Here is a 22,426-nt window from a genome sequence, read left to right as displayed (position 1 = left end):
ACCTGCCTCTGTCACAGGACTATGATGAGGTCCTACGCAACTTTGTCATAGATCAATGAAATTTGACGCAAAATATCCTTACATGACAAGGATACTGTTAAATACAATGATTGGGTCTTCTGATTTACTTTTTTGATTTACATATTTAAAAAAAGGTAAAAAATGACCATGAAAATTCAATGTTGGTATTGAATTTCTCGGCTAACAGGTTTTTCAGAAACTGTAGAACCCAGAGAGCATTCACGCTAATGTTGGCGCTTGTATCACAAAGTGGAAACATTGTTTGTGACTCATCTGCTCCAAGAAAAATAAACGCAACCTTCAACAGAAAGAGGAAGTATGGCTTTTCACACGCTAGCTTTCTAGGCTAACATCTTCAATTTGTTTCTTAATTCTAAGGAAGCATAGAACACTAGAGCATCTGACGCACTAATGTTTATTTACATAGCAGTTCCCCATCCTGCAGTGGATCTCTGTGGACTCTCCCTTCTTCTACAAACCCACAACAGGTGTCTTTTGTGGTGCAAATTTAACACTGCCTCTATTCACAACCGAGAGAACAAACAAACAAACAAACAAACAAAAATCTCAAAAATATTTCAAAAGAGAAACGAAGAAAGAAACAACTCCTCTCCACTACACCTTTTTATATATATATTTATAAATGCAATCGCTCTGTAGTTATTCTTAGCACGCACATGTACACGAGCTCGCCTCGACCTGACGCGTCACCCTGAAAGGAGGGCGAGTCGGAAACCGCCGCCGCCGCCGCCTCTTTCCGAGTTTCGTGATTCAAAAATATAGTCATCTACGAATATATCTCAAAATATGCTCTCATTCTTCAAACCTATAATCGACACCAAATATATAAAGTCTGTCTGTCTGTGTGCTTCGTTAGCGCGAGCCGTATCGAGGATCTTTTTTTTTTTTTTTTTTTACAGTGTACCAAAAAATACTCGGATAGCTTGTACGTAGAAAAGTCGTTTCTCAATAAGCTCAAATGCATATCGATCTATTGTTAGTCTCCTCTGAGAGTCGTTGCTACTAAAACGTTGCATTGCTGGCATTTCATCTGTGGTGTGTATGGCAAGAACAGGCGACACGCAAAGCTACTTTTACAACTTCCGGATGACGTTTACATGTATGAATTGCTTGCCCTGTTTGTAAAGAAAAATGGCCGCTGTTTATTAAAGGTCCCCTGTTCCGGCTCGGGGCGACAGCGGGAGCCGAGGGCACCGACGGGGGGGGCCCGCTCCGGTCACAAGTTTGTGAAGCTGGTTGCGACTGGGAGCGCCCGCAGTTGAGGATTTGGGGAAAACTTTCAATTCAAAAGGAAGGCGAGGCACTGCAGGCGAATCGGAAAAACAGTGTTCATTATAGAAAACAATTTGAAACTTTTGCAATAGATAATGAACAAAGAGAGGGGGAAAACAAATCCTAATGTATTGTTAACTTATAGGCCCTAAACCATTTTTATTTTGTTTAATTTGTTGAATTGCTAGTTGTGTCCAAACTCAGTCCTAACTTAAAGCATCCCAATCTTCCAATCTTTTTGCCTACAAATGACTGCGTTATTACTAGATACAGGCCGCAATGCGTCATACATGGGGGCGTGGCCTAGCTGAGGAGGAAGAAAACCTCTCATAGGAATCACAATTTCTCTCTTTTAGCCGCTTTCTGTTGGACTATACACATATCTATCACACATCAATAAAATTCAGCCAAAATCGGGTCCATATAGATATTTTTCAACAGCAAATTGTTGAGTAGAAGCGAAAAACGGTACTCATTGCTGATGTTAGCATATGTAGCATGAAGCTAAGGTAGCTTCCTGGTTTGCATTGTCAAGTTTTTTTTAATTAGTGTAATTTTTTCATTTTATTTATGAGTTGTCGAAGCACTTTGCTCCTCTCCATGTTTCTATATCTTTATTTAGAAGAAAAATATATTGAACATGAACATTTATGGGCATTTCCAAAGATACTGTCGGTATCTATACTGAAGGAGGAAAAAAATAATTCTGTTCTAGTAATATATAAAAAAAAAATCAGGTATAGGGCCTTTAAAAAGAGACTTTGAAGGTGCTGTGGTCTCTAAATACACTCTTAAGGACAACATAAAGTAGCACTTAAAGGGGCTGGAAGCAAGTTCGCCATTTTATACTCACTACTGCCACCTCAGGCCATATGTGTAACTGCACCTTCTATATTAAGCTCGTGCATGACGGCAATTCGGGCCGAAGTGACACATTTTTGAGTGACCGTACAGGATTTTAGAGGCAGTTGTGGTGAACAGGTCTGAGCTCATTCTACACATTAGGACATGGCTGGAACATGTAGGGGGAGGAAAATACTTAATTTGAACATTTTTAAACTCCTTAATAGTCCCTTTAAAGCTGGGGTACCTGATTTTTTTGGTGCTGTGAAAAACATTTATTTTGGCCACCTCAGAGTATGTTGTAAACACAGCAAAACACAGACCGTGTATTGTCTTCACCTAAAGTTTTATTGAGCAATGGATGATCTTTATCTAACTTAGTGGAATTTTTCTTGGGGGAGGCGGCCTCTGCTTCAGTTTGTCACCACTCAATGCTGTATATGGGTGTGAAATGTGCATATGACTACTCTACTACTATTCTTTAAACCTTTTGAATACACAGGGGGGACTGTGAGAGCTAGAATCAAGTTTGGGCCGAAACAAAAAATGTCACAGTTTGATCAAGAACAATCAGGGACCCCAGCTTTAATGCTTCCTAAGACTGTTTTGTATTCTGTGGGAACAAAAAACCTTTGGTGTTACAATTTCTCAAGTCAATCTATTCAGGAAAGTTGATCTAGTGAGGGAATTGGACATTACACTGTCTACAGATTTTGCCCGCAGTGCCTCAAACCTCCTAAAATTCGCCATCGTCTCGCTTATCCGCGCACCCGGCCAATTTTACACCACACAAAACTGAGGACCTTTAATACGAACCAATCCCTGATAAATGTAGTTTCCTGAATCCATCTCTAGGTTTTTTTTTTTATATTTGGGATACAAATATTGATAAAAATGTGCCGACTATCTTTACTGCTCCTGAGTCAAAAACACTGAGGACAGACGGCTTAGCTTAGCACGGACCGAACCAATGACGACGACGACACACTTCACTGTAAACGGAGCAATTCATGCATGTGGCTACGTCCAAAAACGGGCTAAATTCTTTTTTCTTTTTTTTCTTCACTGACTGGACAAAACAAAATTGCATAACAAGCCACGCGTTCTATGAATAAAAAAAAAATAGAGAAAGGGAGGAAAAAAAAAAACAATGGCGGACACATACTGTACACTGTTCATTCTATCTACATTACAAAACACTTCTATGGGAGGGATAAAAAAAAACAACAACGGTAAGCTAGAGCACCGTCTCTCAGTTAGTCTGGGGGTTGTTGGGGGGGGGGGGGGGGGTTAGACACAGCGGATTGCGCGTGTGATACGGGAAAACAAAGTGCGATCGGTAAAACGATTGGTCCGACGAACAGGAGAAAGTCTTGCCTGAAAACGTTATCGAGAAAACACAAAAACACTACTCGCATGCACCGTTGCAAAAGCTTATAACTGTGAATTTTTTTTTCTTTCTTATTATTATTATTATTATTCAAACAAACGGACCAGGCCCATTCAAAAAAACAAAAACAAAAAAACAATAGACGCTTCACATTTGTAGCTTAACTGTGTCGAGACGAGAGAGAGAGAAAAAAAAAGGCAAATCAAAACGGAGCACCAAGCTTCTGTACAGCCGCCACCGCGAAATGAAGGAATATGTAACAGTAGCTCAAATAAAACGGGCGTTTCAGGGCATGTGTGCGAGAGATTTACAATGAAAGAACACATCAGCATCTGTGTGGAGATTAAATACTTTTTGTCTGTCTTAAAATAGTCCGGGGCTAAACAAATACTCGTTTTCATAGTGACATTGTTATTTTAATTTGAAAGGTGCCCATAGACTGTAAATTATGAATGGACTAATTATAGCCTCGTTCTTCCTGAAGCCTTAAGGAAATGGAGGCGGGCTCCGAAAAAAAATGATAAGGAAACTGGCTCCAAAAACCCAGCCATATTGCTAGCATGAACGAGCTTCAGTTAGCCCGCGCTATGGGAGACGCCACCCTCATTTAGTCTGTTCTTAATTTGCAGTCTATGATGGCATCTCACAAATGGGAGCCGCTGTCGTTTGCTAATGCTAACGCAAACACCCAGAGCAGCCTACATAATTGCTAAAACTTCCAATATTTTCTGCAACAAAATCGAAATAATAGATAGTGGAGGCTCTGCAGACGCTAAAAGTTCGAATAGTCCCAGAGAAAGAACTGAGTCTTGTATTAGCAATTCATAATTCAATTTTCTCTCAAATGTTATTATTATTATCCTGGATGTGCTCATAGCGTGGACTTAAATGCGAAACAATAATTTCACTATCTTTTTTTCTTCTAAATCTTGCTTATGGTGTCAACAAAACAACAATCGTAAACATTCTTACAGTATTTTTCTAACCCTGCGATTTCACGGAGCATCCCATTTCACTCAATTTTAAAATGGCTTTTCTGACAAAGAAAACAGTTAACCAAGAAAAAGGGGCGACTCATTTTAAAATGACACCAAAAATCTTCTCTCAACTCAACTTAGCCCTCTTATTTTATTAAAAAAAAAACCACTGAACCCTCACACCTGGATTCACGGCTTTTGTCGCGACGCAATGGCACCCCCTGGTGGAGCCGATGACGCTCAATCAACAGTATGATGAAGGCACTTCCAATGCTCCTGTCCTGAAGATAGCCCTCATATCACAAACATGGCCGCTGTCACTTACAGATCAACGCTATGGTTCAGAAAAGTTGAATACGGTGCATCCTGAACTGAAAACAAAATAAAAGTAAATGCTACATGTTTTTTTTAGCTGATATTTTTTGAGAATAAAGTGTCAATGCTAAGCTTTTTGATCGACAAAAAATTGTTGCCCAAAAAAAAGTAACTGGGAATTTTTGTTTGAACCATTGTCTGCGCAAACCAGTCGGCGCTTTACGTTTTACCAACAAAAAAAAAGGAATCAAGCAAAAACTACGCTAAAGCCTCCATGCAAACTCCATAATCTCTCCGCGCTGAACGGCAAAACGGACTTGCTGCTACATGAAAAAGACATCCTTCATTTGGCTCACATTAGCTGGATCCTAGAAGCAAAGTCTGGCAGAAAGTAAAACAAGTAAAAAAAAAAAAAAATCAAAACAAATGATCATTTTTTTAAACATACATAAACCACATGTGTGTCTTGCAATATACTGTACAATATCTTTAAGCGAAGAACAGTCAAAGAAGAACGGGAAGTAACCGCAACAGTCTACCAAAGCAGATACAGTACCGAGGATTCGCGCGCAGACCTGTGCTCTGTCGAGGGAGCGCCGACGGTTTCAAAAGCCGACAGGTACCGTAGCGGCCGGCGTCGGGGGGGACGAGGAAGAGGGCTGTACCTACGACCGCACCGGGGCGCTTTCACAAAGACGCCGTTTTGGACATAAATTCAAGTTCGGCAGATGATCGAACGCAAGCTTAATCGCCTGAAGAAAGCATTGTACTTCCTGATAGTTCAGTTTCAAGATGGCTTCCTGCTTATTCTAATAGCACAGATTACATTCACTCTAACTGCCCTGCTTTATTGAGGCTTCATACAAAAAAAAAACACAGCTTTGTCAGGTTTGATCTCCAAAAAAAATGATGTGTCTGTAATGGACCCATCCTCTGCTGAAACAAACTCAAGCTAAAGCCTTTCATTTAGACGGAGAATCGCTTTGTGGAGGCAATTTGAACACTGAAATCGTCCGAGTGAGACCGGTGAAGGTGTCCGGACTTTAAAAGTGACAAGGGAACCTAACGAATGCATGCACGGGTGAAACGAGGGAAGCGACTTTACGTAACCCCCCCTGAGCCTGCGGTGCGTTTGCTGTCTGACGTAAAACTCCGCTGTCTTCGTGAAACCCGCCCTTCTGTCTTAATAAAGCCTTTTCTTGTTTACAATAAATCAAAGACACGTGTACCATGCAGTGTAGTCTGTAAATGCGCAACCGTACCGTCTTCCACGGAAATCGCCGCGAGCCAAAGCAGCTGAAAATAAAACATTTGATAAAAATATAGACTTGTATTTTTAAAGCTGTCGCCGGCCGTCCCCCCCCCCCCCCCTCCCCCCTTGCCCCTTTCTCCCTCTCGGTTTACTCACACAGGCTTGTGGTCGATCAAAAGCTATTACTGTGGCACTTAAGCACGCTTTTAAAAAAACAGAGCTGAACTCCTCTGAAACTCCAGTGACGACACCCCCTGGTCGGCTTTTTAAATGTTTTCATATTGATGCTTTACTACGTGAAGCGAGCAGCCGTGGTTAACCAAGCCGGTCTCTTTTCGTCGTGAGTGACAGGCTTTTCGTCTACATAGCAGGCAGTCTATGGATGGTGCCGGGGCCGTTGTCGCGTGTCCAAGGCGCGAGGGAAAAGCACCACTTACTTTGTGCTTCTTAAAGTCGTCCTTAAAAAACACTTGATGTTTTTTTTTGTTTGAAATCAATGTACAGTCACGGCTAGCTGGACGTAGCCGAAGTAGCTGTACATTGTGTGCTTGTGAAGCCGCTGCGCCCGCGCCACGTTGTGCTAGTACGCATAGTTTGTGGAGGTTTCGCGCGGGGCAGCTCATCTGGGGTGGGAGCGGGCCAGCGCGGGGTAGGCCAGCGTGACATTCAGGTGGTCGTTGTGTTGGACCAATGACACGTTCTTGTAGTGGAGCACCAGGTCTTTGAGGGACGAGTACAGGTTGTAGGGCTCCGCGAAGCCGTAGCCCGTGGCCGTCTTGTAGATGACGCAGTGCTTGGCGTCGCCGTCCACACTGGGGGAGAGAAGAATGGACAGAGGGTTAGAAGGTAAAGCATTAAGTTGGATTCTTGAATTCCTCGATAATGGCTTGGTACATTTGGATCTTTGGTGCTTGTCCAAAGCTAAGTCATCACCTAATGCTCAAGTGAATATAAAACTCACACTTTTTTTTCATTTTGTGTGGCAAGAATAATCACAATTACAGCAAAACTAGACGTGAACAAGGGACAGTATTTGCAATCTGAATTGAACAAAATTTTCAGTCCGAAATCACAAATCCAGTGCTGGTCCATTACTAGGATTTCATGTCGATGCCACATATTTTCCAGGTACTGAGGTCTGCGAGTACTACCAACCGTGCAGTATTTCTTATATAAAATACCTGCTACACACAAGGATATTATAAAAACGTGACACAAAGAGCACAGTCCAGTGGAGAAGCGCCGCAGCACGGAGTTTCCTGATTGGCCGTTGCCACGATAGCGTCACTGAAATCGCAAGTAAATATGATATGTGCCGGATTCCTTACGATTTGAGGTTTCTGAGGCTCCGCCTCCACACGTAGTCGTAATACAGTTGCGCTGACACCACACACGAGGAGCACCGTGACAAATGATCTCTGCGAGAAACACCTCTCCGAACTCGAGGAGAGTGTGTTCCTCCTGTCTTAAAGCAGTACTAAGTAACTCATGCCCCTTGAGGCCATAAGCGCCACTGCAAGTGTCGTAGCATGTTGCGTTTTTTTATTCATTAATTGTCCGTGAGAGTAAATACTACGCTGGCAGAAAAGGCAGAGGGAGAGAGGGATATTATACATCTAGTTACACAATGGAGATCATTTTTTTCATTCAAACTTGGCTGTAAATACTGTTTAAGTGGCGCTAGCCTGCAGTTCCATTAGTGTGTATTGGTGACTCCTACCCGGTGGCAGGGAAGTTGCAATTGTGGTTTTCTGGCCAGAGACACCAGGGGGAGTGAAAGATCCCACAATCATCCCATTAACACTTGTATTACCCCCAGAGGGACTAGGAAATGGATTTATTAAGGTAAACACGTTATTTAACGCTGAAACTTGCGGAGGCTCTGAAGGATATAGAAACTCAAAAACAGATAAAGGATTTATGTCATCTTTTTGATGCCTTCATTTAGTCTTTAAAGTGGAGGTTTAGCTTATTTGACACATACATAATTGTCCATCTTTTGCAGGCCTCTGTTGGTTTTGTTCATACAATGTGGCCGCCACACTGAGCCAAACTATCACTATCGGATTTTTTTTTTTTCCTTCCTCCGAACAACCCAATAAAATCATCTCAATTAAATACTGTGTTTGTCTAAATCCATATTTTGTACATTATCAACCACATACTGAAACTAATATTGAGTCAAAGTCAATATAATATACACAACATTATCAAGTCTGTATGTTTTAGCTTTTTTCCACCGAACAGTCCATTTACCGTGAGAGGAAACTACGGCCATATCGATGCTTTTTTAAACCAACACGCACGCACACGCGCGCATGCGCACACACACACACACACACACACACACACACACACACACACACACACACACACACAGACTTGTTTACGTGTCATCCCCCAATGTGTGTAATGCGGTGCCAGCACTCACACGACGGAGCAGGCGTAGGAGCCCTTCTGGGATTGGCTGTCGCGGATCAGGAAGGTGCCGTTGTTCTTGCCTCTCAGCATGTCCTCGGCGCGGGTGCGGGTGATGTCCCCCACGTACCAGGTGCACTCGTCGTGGTGCGGGGAAGCTTCGTCCTCCTCCAGCGAGTAGGAGCTGTGGAGAGAGCGACGTGTTGAAAAGAATAGCAATCTGGCGTTTATTTTTCTAAAATAAGTGTGAGAGAATGGTGGGGGTGGGAGGGGGGGACACGTACTCATCGGCATCGTTCTTGATGCCCAGCCACTCGTTGATCCTCTTCTGCCGCGTTCCCTTCTGTGTGAGCCATCTGTGGAGACGAGATACCCATAAATACCGCACTTCATTTTCTAAACCGACTGATTCATCTTGTGTTTGTGCAGCCAATAATGGACACACTTGTGGTCTCTTATCTATGTAATATTCATCTGATGAGGATGTTATATGTCAGATTTGATCAATATGGGAAAAAAAAGCACAACTGAACTGATATAACATGGATAGAGTAGAACACCCCTACCCTTAGGCGTGAACAATCTCTGAACCATGAAACACAACAAACAAAAAGGGTGATATTTGTGAGCGTACATCAAGTACTGGTCCCTGGTTTTGCGCAGCTGCATGAGGTCGGGCTTGAGGCTGTTCATCCTCTTGTCGATCTCTCGGTTCTCGCTGACCTGCTGCCTCAGGTCCTGCTCCAGTTTCACCTTACTGTCGTGGATCTCTTTCACGCGAGACTTCAGGCGCTCCGAGTTGCTCTGGATCCTGTTTGGGCACAAAGTGGTAAGTATAATATTCACACTAAAATAATCCACAAGTATAGTCACTTTTAGTCACTCCAATAGACACTTTCTCGATTATGTTTTTTGTGTCATTGTAAAGTGCATCGTTGTAATTGCTTTTTATTTGAAAGTGCACGGTCAGGTATCCCATTTCAAACTGCACAGCCCCGGTGTGAACGTACTTCTGAATCTCCTTCTCGTTCCCCTCTTTCTGAAATCTCTCCAAAGACTCTCTGCTGTAGCGCTCCTGAGTCTCAAACTGCTCCTCGAAGATCTTTATCGTCTCATTAAAGGCTTCGATGGCTGTGCGCTTCGTCTGCAGATCCTGGGACACGAGAAGCAACATGAGCATCAATACGATTACATAGAAGTATTGTATGTAGGTACAGGATATGCTCCTTACCTGTGAGGTGCGGGTGTACTCCTCGTACAGGGAATCGTACTCGCGGCTCTTCTCCTGGTACTGCTCATGATACACCTTCAGCTGCTCTCCAACTTCCTCAATACTGGTCTCCTTCACCAGCTGGAAAGATGCACATGAACTTTTGGGTCATTTAAAAACATCCACTGAAATCAATAACATCAAATTATTTAATAATTCCCACATTTATTGCTCCTTGACACATATCATATTAGTTCACATGTTATTTTTGCATGAGCAATCTTTGTTCCTCAAAAGTGAAGTGTTTTGAGCAAAATTTAAAGGCACATTATGCAACTTCCCCTCCTGGAACCGCCACCTTAAAGGAATAGGCCACCATTTTTACATACTGAGATATGTTCTTACCTTAGCTTTGACGAGTTCTTTAGGACCTGTCTGGTCTTCACCTGTGCCTTCAGTCACGTAAACACAGCGCAGACGGCGTTAGCATTTAGCCTCTCCCTCTCTCCTCTATAGCTCCAAAACTGGTCAAGATAGAAGCTACCAAGCTCTTTCACGTTTTCCCTATTTAAATATGGTTACGTGAAGTGTTCCACTACAAAGTATAATTACACAAAATTAAACAATGTGGATTTTCTAAGCGGATAAAAGGGGGAACTATATTGTAAGGCGTAATAATACCAGGAGTAGTTCGAAATCCGCGCAGTAATCTTCACTTTACTGCGCAGTAATCTTCACTTCACTGTGCGGATGCCAAACTACTCCTGGTATTATTACGCCTTACATTATAGTTCCCCCTTTTATCCGCTTAGAAAATCCACATTGTTTAATTTTGTGTAATTATACTTTGTAGTGTAACACTTCACGTAACCATATTTAAATAGGGAAAACGTGGAAGAGCTTTGTAGCTTCTATCTTGACCTGTTTTGGAGCTATAGTGGAGAGGGGGAGAAGCTAAATGCTAACGCCGTCTGCGCTGTGTTTACGTGACTGAAGGCACGCGGGAAGACCAGACAGGTCCTAAAGAACTCGTCAAAGCTAAGGTAAGAACATATCTCAGTATGGAAAAACGGTGGCCTATTCCTTTAACGTGGTGGAGGGGTTTGAGCACCCGCATGATCCTAGGAGCTCTGTTGTCGGGGGCTTCGTGCCCCTGGTAGGGTCTCCCAGGGCAAACAGGTCCTCGGTGACGGGTCAGACAAAGAGCGGTTCAGAAGCCCCTTATGAGAGACCAACAGGCCTGTTAAATCACGAGTCCGTCCTTCTGTGGACCCACCACCTGCAGGAGGAGCCATAAGGGGCTGGTGCAATGTGATTTGGGCAGCTCCAACAGCTGCCCCCACGACCCGGCAACGGACAAGTGGAAGAAGATGGATGGATTATGCAACTTTTTATGTGAAAAAAAAGTTGGACCTTGTAGTGACCTGGGGCTGTATGAGTGGTCAGTATGGCCCCTTTACATTCCATCACAGTGGTCTCTACAAGGCTCCAGGATCAATTGTTCTGAGGTTTTCTGGGGAGAGGGTCCGTCAGCAGTGAAAACCTTCCAATTGATCCAGGAGCGTCCTAGAGGCCAGTGTGACGGAAAGTAAAGGCGCCATGCTGACCACTCATACGCGCCAAATACACACAAATATCAACTATTTTTCCCCACATAAAAAGTTACATCATGCACCTTTAAGTTTAATAGGTTAAGCCAAGCCACCTGTCAGGAGCAGTGGTTTCTCAAGACGTATTTGAAGCCACAGACCTGCTGGTACTTGGAGATGGGGTAGAGCAGCTTGGTGTCCAGCTTGGTGTTGTACTGGGCCAGGGACTCGTGGCGGTAGTGATTGATGAGCTCCACCACGGACATGAAGGTGAGCGGCTCGGAGAAACCGTAAATGCCGTCTCTGTGGTAGATCTTGATCAGCTTGTTGTTCCCCCCTTTCCTGTGAGGTCGCAGCATGACATACAGCGTGAGATTAGGAATAGTGCCGCCATTGTTTGGATGGAAGGGCTGGCGTACCTCAGAGTTAGCGTGTACTCCCCCTCCAGTTTGCTCGAGGCGTCTCTGACCAGGAAAGTCCCGTCCAGAGTGTCTCGCATCTTCTCGTTCACTTCCTCTCTGCGATGTTCAGGACATAAAAGCACGGAATTATTTAAAGAACGTTTTGTAGAGGTTTTAAAAGTCAAACTAAACCAGTTGATTTACTCCTTACCTAGAGATTTCTCCCCAGTACCACTCGGCGTCGTTGAGCAAGCTGGTCATGTCAGTCATGGAGGGTGGAGCACTTTTAGACGTGACTGGCTTTGCTGGGAGAACTGTATTGACCAGGACAGGATAGGTTTGTTTGAGAATAACGTTTTTTGGCGTATGGGTTTGCATAATTATGTTCATTTGCATGTCCTAGTTGGCTGTGTGTTGGTAAACAATTGCTTTGTTTGGTGGTTTAGTTTATCTGGGCCAACTTTCTACAACTTGGCAGCATGGGCAGTTCCTACTACAGTGATTACAACGCGTCTACAACAGTATTTCTACAACTTCTGCCGCTCTTTCTACTCCTCCTCCCAGTACCATTGTAACTACTGCTAAAGCTAGAGTAACGTCTGCTATAGCACCATGGAGGTTACCTGGAGGTGTGATGTCTTGCTGCGTAGTTCTCTCAATGATCAACCTTTCCAAAACAAGAGCTGGGAACTGCTCATCCGTGGGTGACCTGCAATACAAAATCCTTACTGTTATTTTAGATATTAAGACTAAAACTATCAGTCCAAACTCCAGCGTACGACACTCACCAGCCTGACGAGGGGCTGGTGCGGATGAGCAGCGGTCCAAAGATGTGTCCCAGGGTGAGGCTGTCCAGGCCGTTGCTGGCCTGGCACTGGCTCACACGGGCCAGGTGAGTGAGGAGGAACTGCAGGGTGAGCCGGTGGTGGAGGGGCACTGAGGCGGAGCCTTCCAGAATCAGGCTAACCTCTCGATCATGGCTGCCAGCGATCGCCCCATCTGCAAATACAGAGGATTTAGAGACATTTTCCATTGTACCAGTGCATCAAAAATATACACCATCAACAACCACTAATGAATCCAAATGTTTCAGAGTGACTCTTGCCAGGGGCACAAGGCAGGAATGTCCCTCAAGCATCTTCTGTTCGCACTCATATATCTGATACAATTACTCCCATTTGTTTGAGAGAACATCATTATTATTATTGTCAAACCTATGGCCTTTAAAGCCCCTGAGTTCAGCACCTATTTGGGTATAATGCTCTGTCATGTTTATACCTAAATTCCATTACTGAGTCTTTTGTGAGTGCGAAAAGAAGTCAGCATTTCTGGCAAGCCCGAGAGAGTGAGAATCTGCAGGCTCGTTCTGCTCGCTCACAGTCCTCATGGGCTTGTGTTCCTGTGAGTTTTCCCTTTTCTCTATTTCATGATTGAATACCGTAATAAAGGGTTAAGAGATTATTGATTGATTGTCTGTTTTTATGTGTGGTGTAAGTTTCACATAAACATGATTTATTGTATTCATTATTTTATAGACATAATTACTTCATTTGTAATAAGCATGCATGGTGAGCACACAAGCTAAAAAAGGTCAGGGGTCACTGATGTGAATGAATGCGTCTGGTCTACGCCTGGATGCAATGATTGGGTGCGGTCCTTACCTGCGGCCTGCTGGCTCTGCTGGCTCTGCTGCTGTTTGCCGAGCGCAGTCTGCAGGTGTGGGTAGACGCACACTGGTACGACAGGAGATGGCAGGTCTCTCAGATAGCCCAGGACGCACTCTGATAGAAAACCCACGTCTTTGTGGCTGAGCTCAGTCTCTGCAACAGACCAGCAGCACTTCAGAAAACAACAGCACGGGCAGGCGGTGCCAAACGTGTCGAGAACCACGTCTTCCCTAAAACTCACCGGTGGGGATGCTTGGCTCTGGGCTTTCGGAAACTGTCCTGTACAATGCTTTGCTGTCCAACCCTGGAAGAAGAGATTCCAAATGTGAATTCTTTGCATATTGGAAATGCCACTCTCAACACAAAGCATCTATGACCGCTGTTCAGAAGACTCAAGAGCCCCGTGTAGATTACTGAAGCGTTGTCACAGCACCAATCCAAGTGCTAAAAGTATGCATGAGATGTGGGTTCAAAGGTGAGGTGAAAACAGGCCTAAAGCAAACATGTTCTCCATCAGAGCGCCCCGTGAGCTTGTAGACACTCAGCAGAGGGAGAGAGCTCCAGGCCGTCTCTCAGGTAGATGGGAAAACCGCCCCTAGCGCAGCCAGACGCACGCTATTCAATATGATGACGTTATTTACATAAAGAGGCAGACGTCCTGCCGCCACTGTACGCCTTATCTGCGGTGACATCTTTACAACGGGAACATTTTTTACAAGGGCTTATGTTACTTTGGAGATCTGTATGTACAAAAAAGTAAAAGGTGTAAAAGTTGGCTTGAGTGATAAAACTTCTAATCTTTTTGTAATCTCTCAGTCGCGCTAGACGCTTTTTACAGATGTGTGTAAACCGGTAGGCCACTTTCGAAAAACTGAATAAAAATGAAAGTCCTCCCCAGATCACAAAGGATGAAACTTGCTGACCCTTTATTTTCGACCTCTACAAACATGTTTTGAAATGAAGGCAACTCTCACATTAGTTTAAAAGTTCACATGTCTTCTCTCAGCTGTTGTTACTCCTACTCGGCATTGTTCACTGAATCTTGTTTTTTTCTCTTCCATAACAAGTTGCAAATCTGCTAACAATAGCCTTTAGAAACCTTTTGCAAAACCGTAATGAGCCAAAGTGTCTGACATTTGGTGCGAATATTGAGTTGCAGGGAGGGGAGGTGAAACGAAGCCATAAAAGCTGTGAATGGAGTCTTGCTGAGAGCTATTTCGTTAATGACACGGTGTGAATGACAAACCCAAATGTTATGTACCACTCCAGAACTATTGAGGAAAAAAAAGAACACTGTCTGCTTCCACGTGGAAACTGCATGTAAATTACGATGGAAAAATGTGGGTGAAACCATTTGAAGCGATAAAGGAGCTAAGATTGCAAACAGGGGAGGATGTAATGTATGTGTGAATCCAAATGTCTACATGTCTGCATTTGTGCAAACGCTGGCAGCAAAGTGCAGGCAGATGGCCCGGTGACATTCACAGAGGCTGCAGACTCGCCTTTACTGCTGAACACACAGACAGGCTGTTCAGAAAGCGCTCTCGCTCAACACAGTTTATCTGTCACATTTTGGTGGATTTTAACCCCTTAACTCCCACCAGTTTGGCTTTACCCTAATCAAAAAGCTTCTTGGGGAAAAAAAGCACCAAAACAGCCACAAAAAATAAGAAGAAAACAAGGATGTAAACGCAACAAAAATGTGACAAAAACTCAACAAAAATGTGACAAAAATTCAACAAAAATGTGACAAAAATTCAACGAAAAAGTGACAAAAATTCAATGAAAATGTGACAAAAATTCAACGAAAAAGTGACAAAAATTCAATGAAAATGTGACAAAAATTCAACAAAAATGTGACAAAAATTCAACGAAAAAGTGACAAAAATTCACCAAAATGTGACAAAAATTCAACAAAAATGTGACAAAAAATTCAACGAAAATGTGACAAAAATTCAACAAAAATGTGACAAAAAAGACAAAAAAACTCAACAAAAAATCAACAAAAATGTGACAAAAAATCAACAAATATTCAACAAAAATTCAACAAAAATGTGACAAAAACTCAACAAAAAAGTGACAAAAATTCAACGAAAATGTGACAAAAATTCAACAAAAATGTGACAAAAATTCAACGAAAATGTGACAAAAATTCAACAAAAAAAAGACAAAAATTCAACAAAAATGTGACAAAAATTCAACGAAAATGTGACAAAAATTCAATGAAAATGTGACAAAAATTCAACGAAAATGTGACAAAAATTCAATGAAAATGTGACAAAAATTCAATGAAAATGTGACAAAAATTCAACGAAAATGTGACAAAAATTCAACAAAAAAATTCAACAAAAATGTGACAAAAATTCAACAAAAAAGACAAAAATTCAACAAAAATGTGACAAAAATTCAACAAAAATGTGACAAAAAATTCAACGAAAATGTGACAAAAATTCAACAAAAATGTGACAAAAAAGACAAAAAAAAGAGACAAAAAAAAAGACAAAAAATCAACAAAAATTCAACAAAAATGTGAAAAAAATTCAACAAAAATGTGAAAAAAATTCAACAAAAATGTGACAAAAATTCAACAAAAATGTGACAAAAACTTAAAAAAAAAGGACAAAAATTCAACAAAAATGTAACGAAAAAAAAATAAAAATAAAACATAAAAAAGGTGACACAACACAGCAACAACGTGAGGAAAAATATCAGTTTTGTGGGTCTTAGCTTTCAAATGAGGTGTTACACAGACGTATATAATGGCCAGAGAGGACAGAATGCATTTGGTTCAGGCGGGTGGTAAGAGGTTAATGTGTGTTTTTCGAATTGAGAATCTGCCTAACCCAAAACAACAAGCAAGTAACAAAAAAATGGCATCAAACACATATAGTTTAAGATGATAAAATATAAGAAAGTTAAAGAATTATTAGTCTCACTGTTTGGGTGCAACAAGGAATGAAAAATATGCTTTAAAACCTCTACTTTAGAAAGATCAGCCTCTGTCTTTCCTGTGGTGATAATTAAGAACTGATGGTGATACAGAGGAGGTGTGTCCAGATAAAAACATCATCTGTTGTTTGTTTTGAGAAGATTGTTGCAATAGTTGAGGCAAAATTCCAGCAGAGGGCGCTAATCTTTATCTGCAGCAATAGCAAAACACCTTGAAGACTCTAAAAAGGTTGATGAGTTGCTAGTGTGGCTCGAGTTGTGACGAGGGCAGTTTTATCCAGAACAACCTTGTTTGAATTGTTGTTCTTTGAATCTTCAGCGAGCACAATGCAAAGTGTCAAGGTGTCCGATTATACAATGCTTCTCCTGTTTTATCCCAAACTCTCTTGTTTACAAAATGGAGCGGTATCAGACTGTGGCCGTGCTGGTTTGTCTTTTCGCAGTCTATAATCTGGAAGTGACAGTAACTTCCGCTCTTAACGCACGGATGTAGACGAGCCAAAACTGGGACTAAACCAGGACTAACGGAGCATGGAGATCAACTGCCATCGAAAACTACAGACTGTCTGAGGGAAAGAGATGCGGAACAAGGCTTTGCTCTCTGGCCTCTGTCGCTGCTTATATCAAAGGTTTCTGCCTTATAGTTACGAGTCATGGCTATGTTTGGTGTAAATGTTGTACCTCCGACCAACCTCAGACCAACTGCACTATACGGGCCAGGATTCGGATCAAGAGGGGGTTGTGAATGCGGCCTGAGAGATTTGAAACTTTTGCTGAACATTAATGATGTAAACATGAGAACAAAATGTATTGCAAGTTTCCTGTTATTTTGTGTTTTCATATAAAAATAAAGCATTTTGTGCATTAAAATGGCCAAAATTGCCTATATTTTCAGCGACAAAATTGAAATAATGGATAGACCCAGATTAAAATGTATGTTTTTATTTTAATGACATATCTTTCAGAGGGGATTTTGGATCTTGTCTAGTTTATTAATAAATGTGTTTTTAAATAAATCTGTAAAAACTCTCGGTAGTGAGTTGAAACACGCTGGAGTTGAATAAATTCACCAGTAGCCCATTTTGTGTGCCTCGGATCTAATTTTCTTGATTGTACGGAGTAAGTTTTTTCATTTTCATACTCTGACATGAAAACTAAGATGAAAAGGGACGAAACGAGCAAAAAAAAAAATCTCCACTTGGACCACTGCGTGAAAAACCAATATCTTTACCTGCCGTGTGTCGCCTTAAGACAAAACATCTAAAAGTTTTATTTCAAGTAAATTAAGATTTTCCATCTAGTTTGAGTGCAGTCATTTCTTTGATCTTAATTTAAACATAAATATCGTAAATGTCTGTCTGTGTGAACAGATTTGATGAAATTAGTCTCTCAAATCCAAGACAAATGTACTTATTTCAAGAAAATGTCACTTATTTGAAGACTTTTTGCAGTGTCCGTAACCAGGAAGTGCTGTCCTTACCTCATACCGGACTGACTACAAACCAACTGCCTGCAGCTCTGAGACAAAGTCCTGACAGCACAGTGTGGTGTGTGGAGGGGCTTACTATGTTAAACCCGGAAGATAAGAAAAATTCAACGAAAATGTGACAAAAATTCAACAAAAATGTGACAAAAATTCGACAAAAATGTGACAAAAATTCAACGAAAATGTGACAAAAATTCAACAAAAAAAGACAAAAATTCAACGAAAATGTGACAAAAATTCAACAACAAAAAAGACAAAAATTCAACAAAAATGTGACAAAAACTAAAAAAAAAGAGACAAAAAATCAACAAAAATGTGACAAAAATTCAACAAAAATGTGACAAAAATTCAACAAAAATGTGACAAAAATTCAACAAAAAAAGACAAAAATTCAACGAAAATGTGACAAAAATTCAACAACAAAAAAGACAAAAATTCAACAAAAATGTGACAAAAACTAAAAAAAAAAGACAAAAAATCAACAAAAATGTGACAAAAATTCAACAAAAATGTGACAAAAATTCAACAACAAAAAGACAAAAATTCAACAAAAATGTGACAAAAACTAAAAAAAAAAAGACAAAAATTCAACAAAAATGTGAAAAAAAACTCGACAAAAATGTGACAAAAATTCAACAAAAAAAAGACAAAAATTCAACAAAAATGTGACAAAAATTCAACAAAAATGTGACAAAAACTCAACAAAAATGTGACAAAAAATAAATAAATAAAACATAAAAAAGGTGACACAACACAGCAACAACGTGAGGAAAAAGATCAGTTTTGTGGGTCACAGTGTGGTGTGTGGAGGGGCTTACTATGTTAAACCCAGAAGATAAGCCAAGGGAAACTTTGACTACTCTGTTTTAGCTGAATACAGCATTTTCTAACCGACAAAGAGTAAGACGGCGATTAAGATGTGTTTGAAACGATCACGACAGCCGATAAAAAACGATAAAAAACATTGAACGAGGACAAACTGAGCCGCGTCTTGACTAGTACCTCTCCTCTCGATGGCCTGGATGAGGCTGACCAGCGCTGGGGGGGCTGTCTCCGGCGGTGTGAACTGCTCGCTCAGGTCCGGCACCCAAACAGCTGAAACAACAACACAAATCAGCGTTACTCCTCTGCGCAGAGCCACTGTCAGACACTGGAGACGTGGGGCGAGCTGTCAGAAAGTCTGGTGACGAGGCACGGCATGTGTATGTAATGCCCACGCTGTAGAAGCTAAAGGGTAGAGTGAAACATGGCAACATGTGTTAAGTTCAGGAAGTTGAAGTCTGATACCGAAACATTATTGACCACAGACCTAAACGTCATGAATGTTCAAAAAAGCAACCATGAGTGTGTTCTTGTGTAGTGTTTAAACATTCTTGTCCATTTTAACAGAGGATTTGATTCTCTCCCGAGGACGTACTGCCTTAGTATCCTTGGGAATCTAAAGCTAAACCGTATAACATTTCACCCCAAAAAGAATAAAATACAAGTGTGAGATTGAAAAAATCCATTCTATGAAAACCCACTAAAAAATAGCATCAAATTTCATCTTTTAACCCAAGGATTAGGGCTGCTCGATTATTGAAAAAATAATAATCACGATTATTTTTGTCATAATTGAAATCACGATTATTCAAACGATTATTTGTTGCCTTTAAAAGTCTGTCTTTATTTTATTTATTTATTAATCAAAACACTACACTACATTTTATGTTTTCTGAACAGTCATTAAAGTACAAATGATTTCAAGTACACCTTGATTAAGGAGAGGTCCCTGTTTCACACCCTGCTGGCCAGCCCTCACACCTGCGCAAGCAAACTGAGCAGCGCGGCCTGATGACATCATCACACAGCGCCGTTTGTTTTTATGTCAGACAAAAGCATGAGCCATGGCACGTGAAAAGCGAAGGGAAAATAATCCCAGCGGCCTGAAATAATGCAAGTCTGCTTTGCAAAAAAATATAAAAACAATTTTTTTTTTTTTTTTTTTAAATAAAATAAAAATTATAATTTTTGCGATTATGCTAATTTTGTAATCGTTTACTGTTGTAATCGAAATCGTAATCGAATTTCGATTAATTGCACAGCCCTACCAAGGATTACTCCAAAGTGTGTAAATGAAGTGAGCTACTACTCATTTGACGAGGGAACAACATCATAACATGAGTTAAAGCTCAAAAAAGTCAACTTTGAGTAATACTGTGGGGTAACCAATTTGCATGTTATCAACTAGTTTGAGCAGTTTGCATGTGCAGAAGGCATTGTGAGAGCTAGAAACGAGTTGGGACACCAGCTAACAGTTCATGTCAAACTTTTACAATCACATACAGTAGACGCGCTTCGGTTTTCCTTCTGAAATGCAGCTCTTCCAAGTATCAGTCAATTTGCCAACGGTGCAAACTCTGAGCCGAGAGCTGCTGAATGGATCCAATGTCCGAAAATGTGCTGATTAATTGTGGAGATGTGGATTTTAAGAGTTCTTCTCACGTCAAGTCTTGCATTTCCTTGTGCACAGAAGCAGAACAAAATGTGCAGAATGCAATAAAACAAGCCTTTCAGTGAGGGAGAAAATAAAAAGGACAGAGAGAATGAAATGGTGCGGGCAGGCAAAGAAAGAAACTTATCTGCTTTACAACTCCCCAAAGACTAAATCAAACATCTTTTCAGAGGCAGAGAAAGCCTCCCTCGCTCCCCCCCCCCCGGCCCGCTCCTCTGCCCCCCTCTCGTCCTGCTCGCTGCTTCACCTTAGTGCTTTGCGTGAGTGGAGCACAATAAAGGATTTAATCAAAACTCCTGAACAAGCAAAAGCCCAGTGGCCCAGAGCCAGATCAGGCTGAGCCAGGCCCAGCAGCCGGCCCACCATTTACACTCAGTCAGGCTTACATTTCCACACTTGTGCACGAGGCTATAGGCTCAGCCGCACACAAGGGCGTTTGTTTCAGCGCTGCTCCCAGAATCCACCCGCCATGATGTTTGGACTGGAGCAAAACTAGCTTTATCTTTGCTTAGATACGACTTGCTGCTTAACAAGTAAAAGATGGAGGGACCATTATCGCCATATCAGCAAAAACAAAAGTTTTTAACAGAGAAGAAAAGAAAAGAAAGTGCGTTTAAAAGCATGATAGGTGTTTTAAAGGGTGTGGGAAAACATATAGTACTGAGGATGAGTTTTATGATTATTGATTATGTCTGTTTCAGTTATTTACATTATACAACTTGTGAACTTACACAATTCTATAAAAATGTCCATGTAGTGAATAACATATCGAGTAGACAGCACATTGTGATGAATGGTGTGATTCCCAGTCTGAATACACATTAGAGTCAATGGCAGCTACAGGTGGGATGACACACAATAATATCATTAACTGGAATGAAACAAGACGCCATTCATTGATCGTAGCTCGTTCATGAAGATAATTACCAATAAACACATGGATATGTAAACCAGCTCCTACATGATTCTCACAAAGGTCTTCTACTTCACAATGGCATCTGTGAGATGATACAAATACTTTCTCTGTGATTGTCAGAGTTTGCATTGTCTGCAGTGCCGTCAAAGGTGGAGTTTTAGCTGCTCAGGATGTTAGCGGTAGCTTATACCTGCTTCAATGCTAAATGCTACGCAGCTGCAAACATCGATGGCAGGGGTCGGCAAGTTTGTTCGGTGGAGGGCCGGTTTTCTTCATTGTCAAAAGACCAAGGGCCGGACCCTCCAATTAAAGCAATTGAAGTAAAGCATCACTTTCTACATATGCCAGTGTTGTACATCATATACACTGGAAAAATGTCCATCTTAAATTAGATAAATTACCTAAAATCACTTGAATAAAGTTTTTTTTAGATTAAATTTGTGTCGGTTTGAACTAATCTAAGATCAGATATAAACTCTAATGCCAACTCTAATGCCAATAGAACAAATAGAAATCCCACTGGAAATCAAACAAACTCAATTTCACTGTAAAAAATATTTATTTTCACTCAAAATAATCTGAAAATAATCTAAGGCCAGACTTAATCTCTCACACGTCTGATTTAATCTCTTTATTCAACTAGATTTAAGTCATTTCTTCCTTTAGAAATGTGAAAAATACTGTCAATTCCTTAAAATGTCTTAGCAGAGCACCCTTTAGGCCATAATCCTAAAAGAATAATCCTCTAGAGTACTTAAACAGGCATTTGATCTCTGATTTGGGTTGTAATGTTTCTCAAAATCATCTCGAGGGCCAGAGTTTGCTGATGGAGGGCCAGTTTTCGCCCCCGGGCCTGACGTTGCCTACTCCTGATCTATGGGTTTAGCAAAAACACAGTGAGTTTAGCTCTCCATTTTGAGAGTGATACAGGAGTGTAATACAGGCCTCTCCTGCAGTCCCTCTGCTCTTTCCCAGCAGCTCAACAGTACCATACAACCATTTAAGCTGGATCTTGATTAAACAAATGCATTTTTATCATTGTGCATCAATTGATATTTAGTCAAACATATCCAAGCAAAGCCAATGTAAATAAATGTAGTAATCTTGCCAGGTCAGCGAGGGGCGCTGTGCACTCTGCTGACAAAGTTATAACACGCCAGAAGAAGTAAAAATGCAACTCTCCATAATTTGAGCCAATGGTTTTT

At 41.3% G+C, this 22,426-nt stretch overlaps 1 protein-coding gene across 2 annotated transcripts in view; it reads right to left on the bottom strand.

Moving 5' to 3' along the window:
* Positions 1–5,937: 5,937 nt before the first annotated feature.
* Positions 5,938–22,426, bottom strand: part of pik3r2 (phosphoinositide-3-kinase, regulatory subunit 2 (beta)) — a gene marked incomplete at its 5' end in the record, with an annotated part of 28,427 nt that continues 11,938 nt past the window's right edge. The window contains 14 exons of one of the 2 annotated variants that reach the window (XM_079570129.1): positions 5,939–6,903; positions 8,523–8,693; positions 8,794–8,865; positions 9,144–9,320; positions 9,520–9,662; positions 9,741–9,860; positions 11,470–11,650; positions 11,728–11,826; positions 11,921–12,023; positions 12,333–12,418; positions 12,498–12,708; positions 13,371–13,529; positions 13,618–13,680; positions 18,814–18,906. In XM_079570129.1, coding sequence (XP_079426255.1) covers positions 6,711–6,903; positions 8,523–8,693; positions 8,794–8,865; positions 9,144–9,320; positions 9,520–9,662; positions 9,741–9,860; positions 11,470–11,650; positions 11,728–11,826; positions 11,921–12,023; positions 12,333–12,418; positions 12,498–12,708; positions 13,371–13,529; positions 13,618–13,680; positions 18,814–18,906 — 1,871 coding nt within the window. In that variant the 3' untranslated portion in view covers positions 5,939–6,710. Of the gene's footprint in view, positions 6,904–8,522; positions 8,694–8,793; positions 8,866–9,143; positions 9,321–9,519; positions 9,861–11,469; positions 11,651–11,727; positions 11,827–11,920; positions 12,024–12,332; positions 12,419–12,497; positions 12,709–13,370; positions 13,530–13,617; positions 13,681–18,813; positions 18,907–22,426 lie in introns of both variants that reach the window. The other variant, XM_079570128.1, reaches the window with a different exon arrangement.

Source organism: Gobius niger (genome assembly GCF_951799975.1).
Source record: "Gobius niger genome assembly, chromosome: 13".
Lineage (NCBI taxonomy): Eukaryota > Metazoa > Chordata > Actinopteri > Gobiiformes > Gobiidae > Gobius > Gobius niger.
The sequence above is the reverse complement of the archived record's forward strand: the minus strand, read 5'-3'. Positions and strand labels throughout refer to the sequence as shown.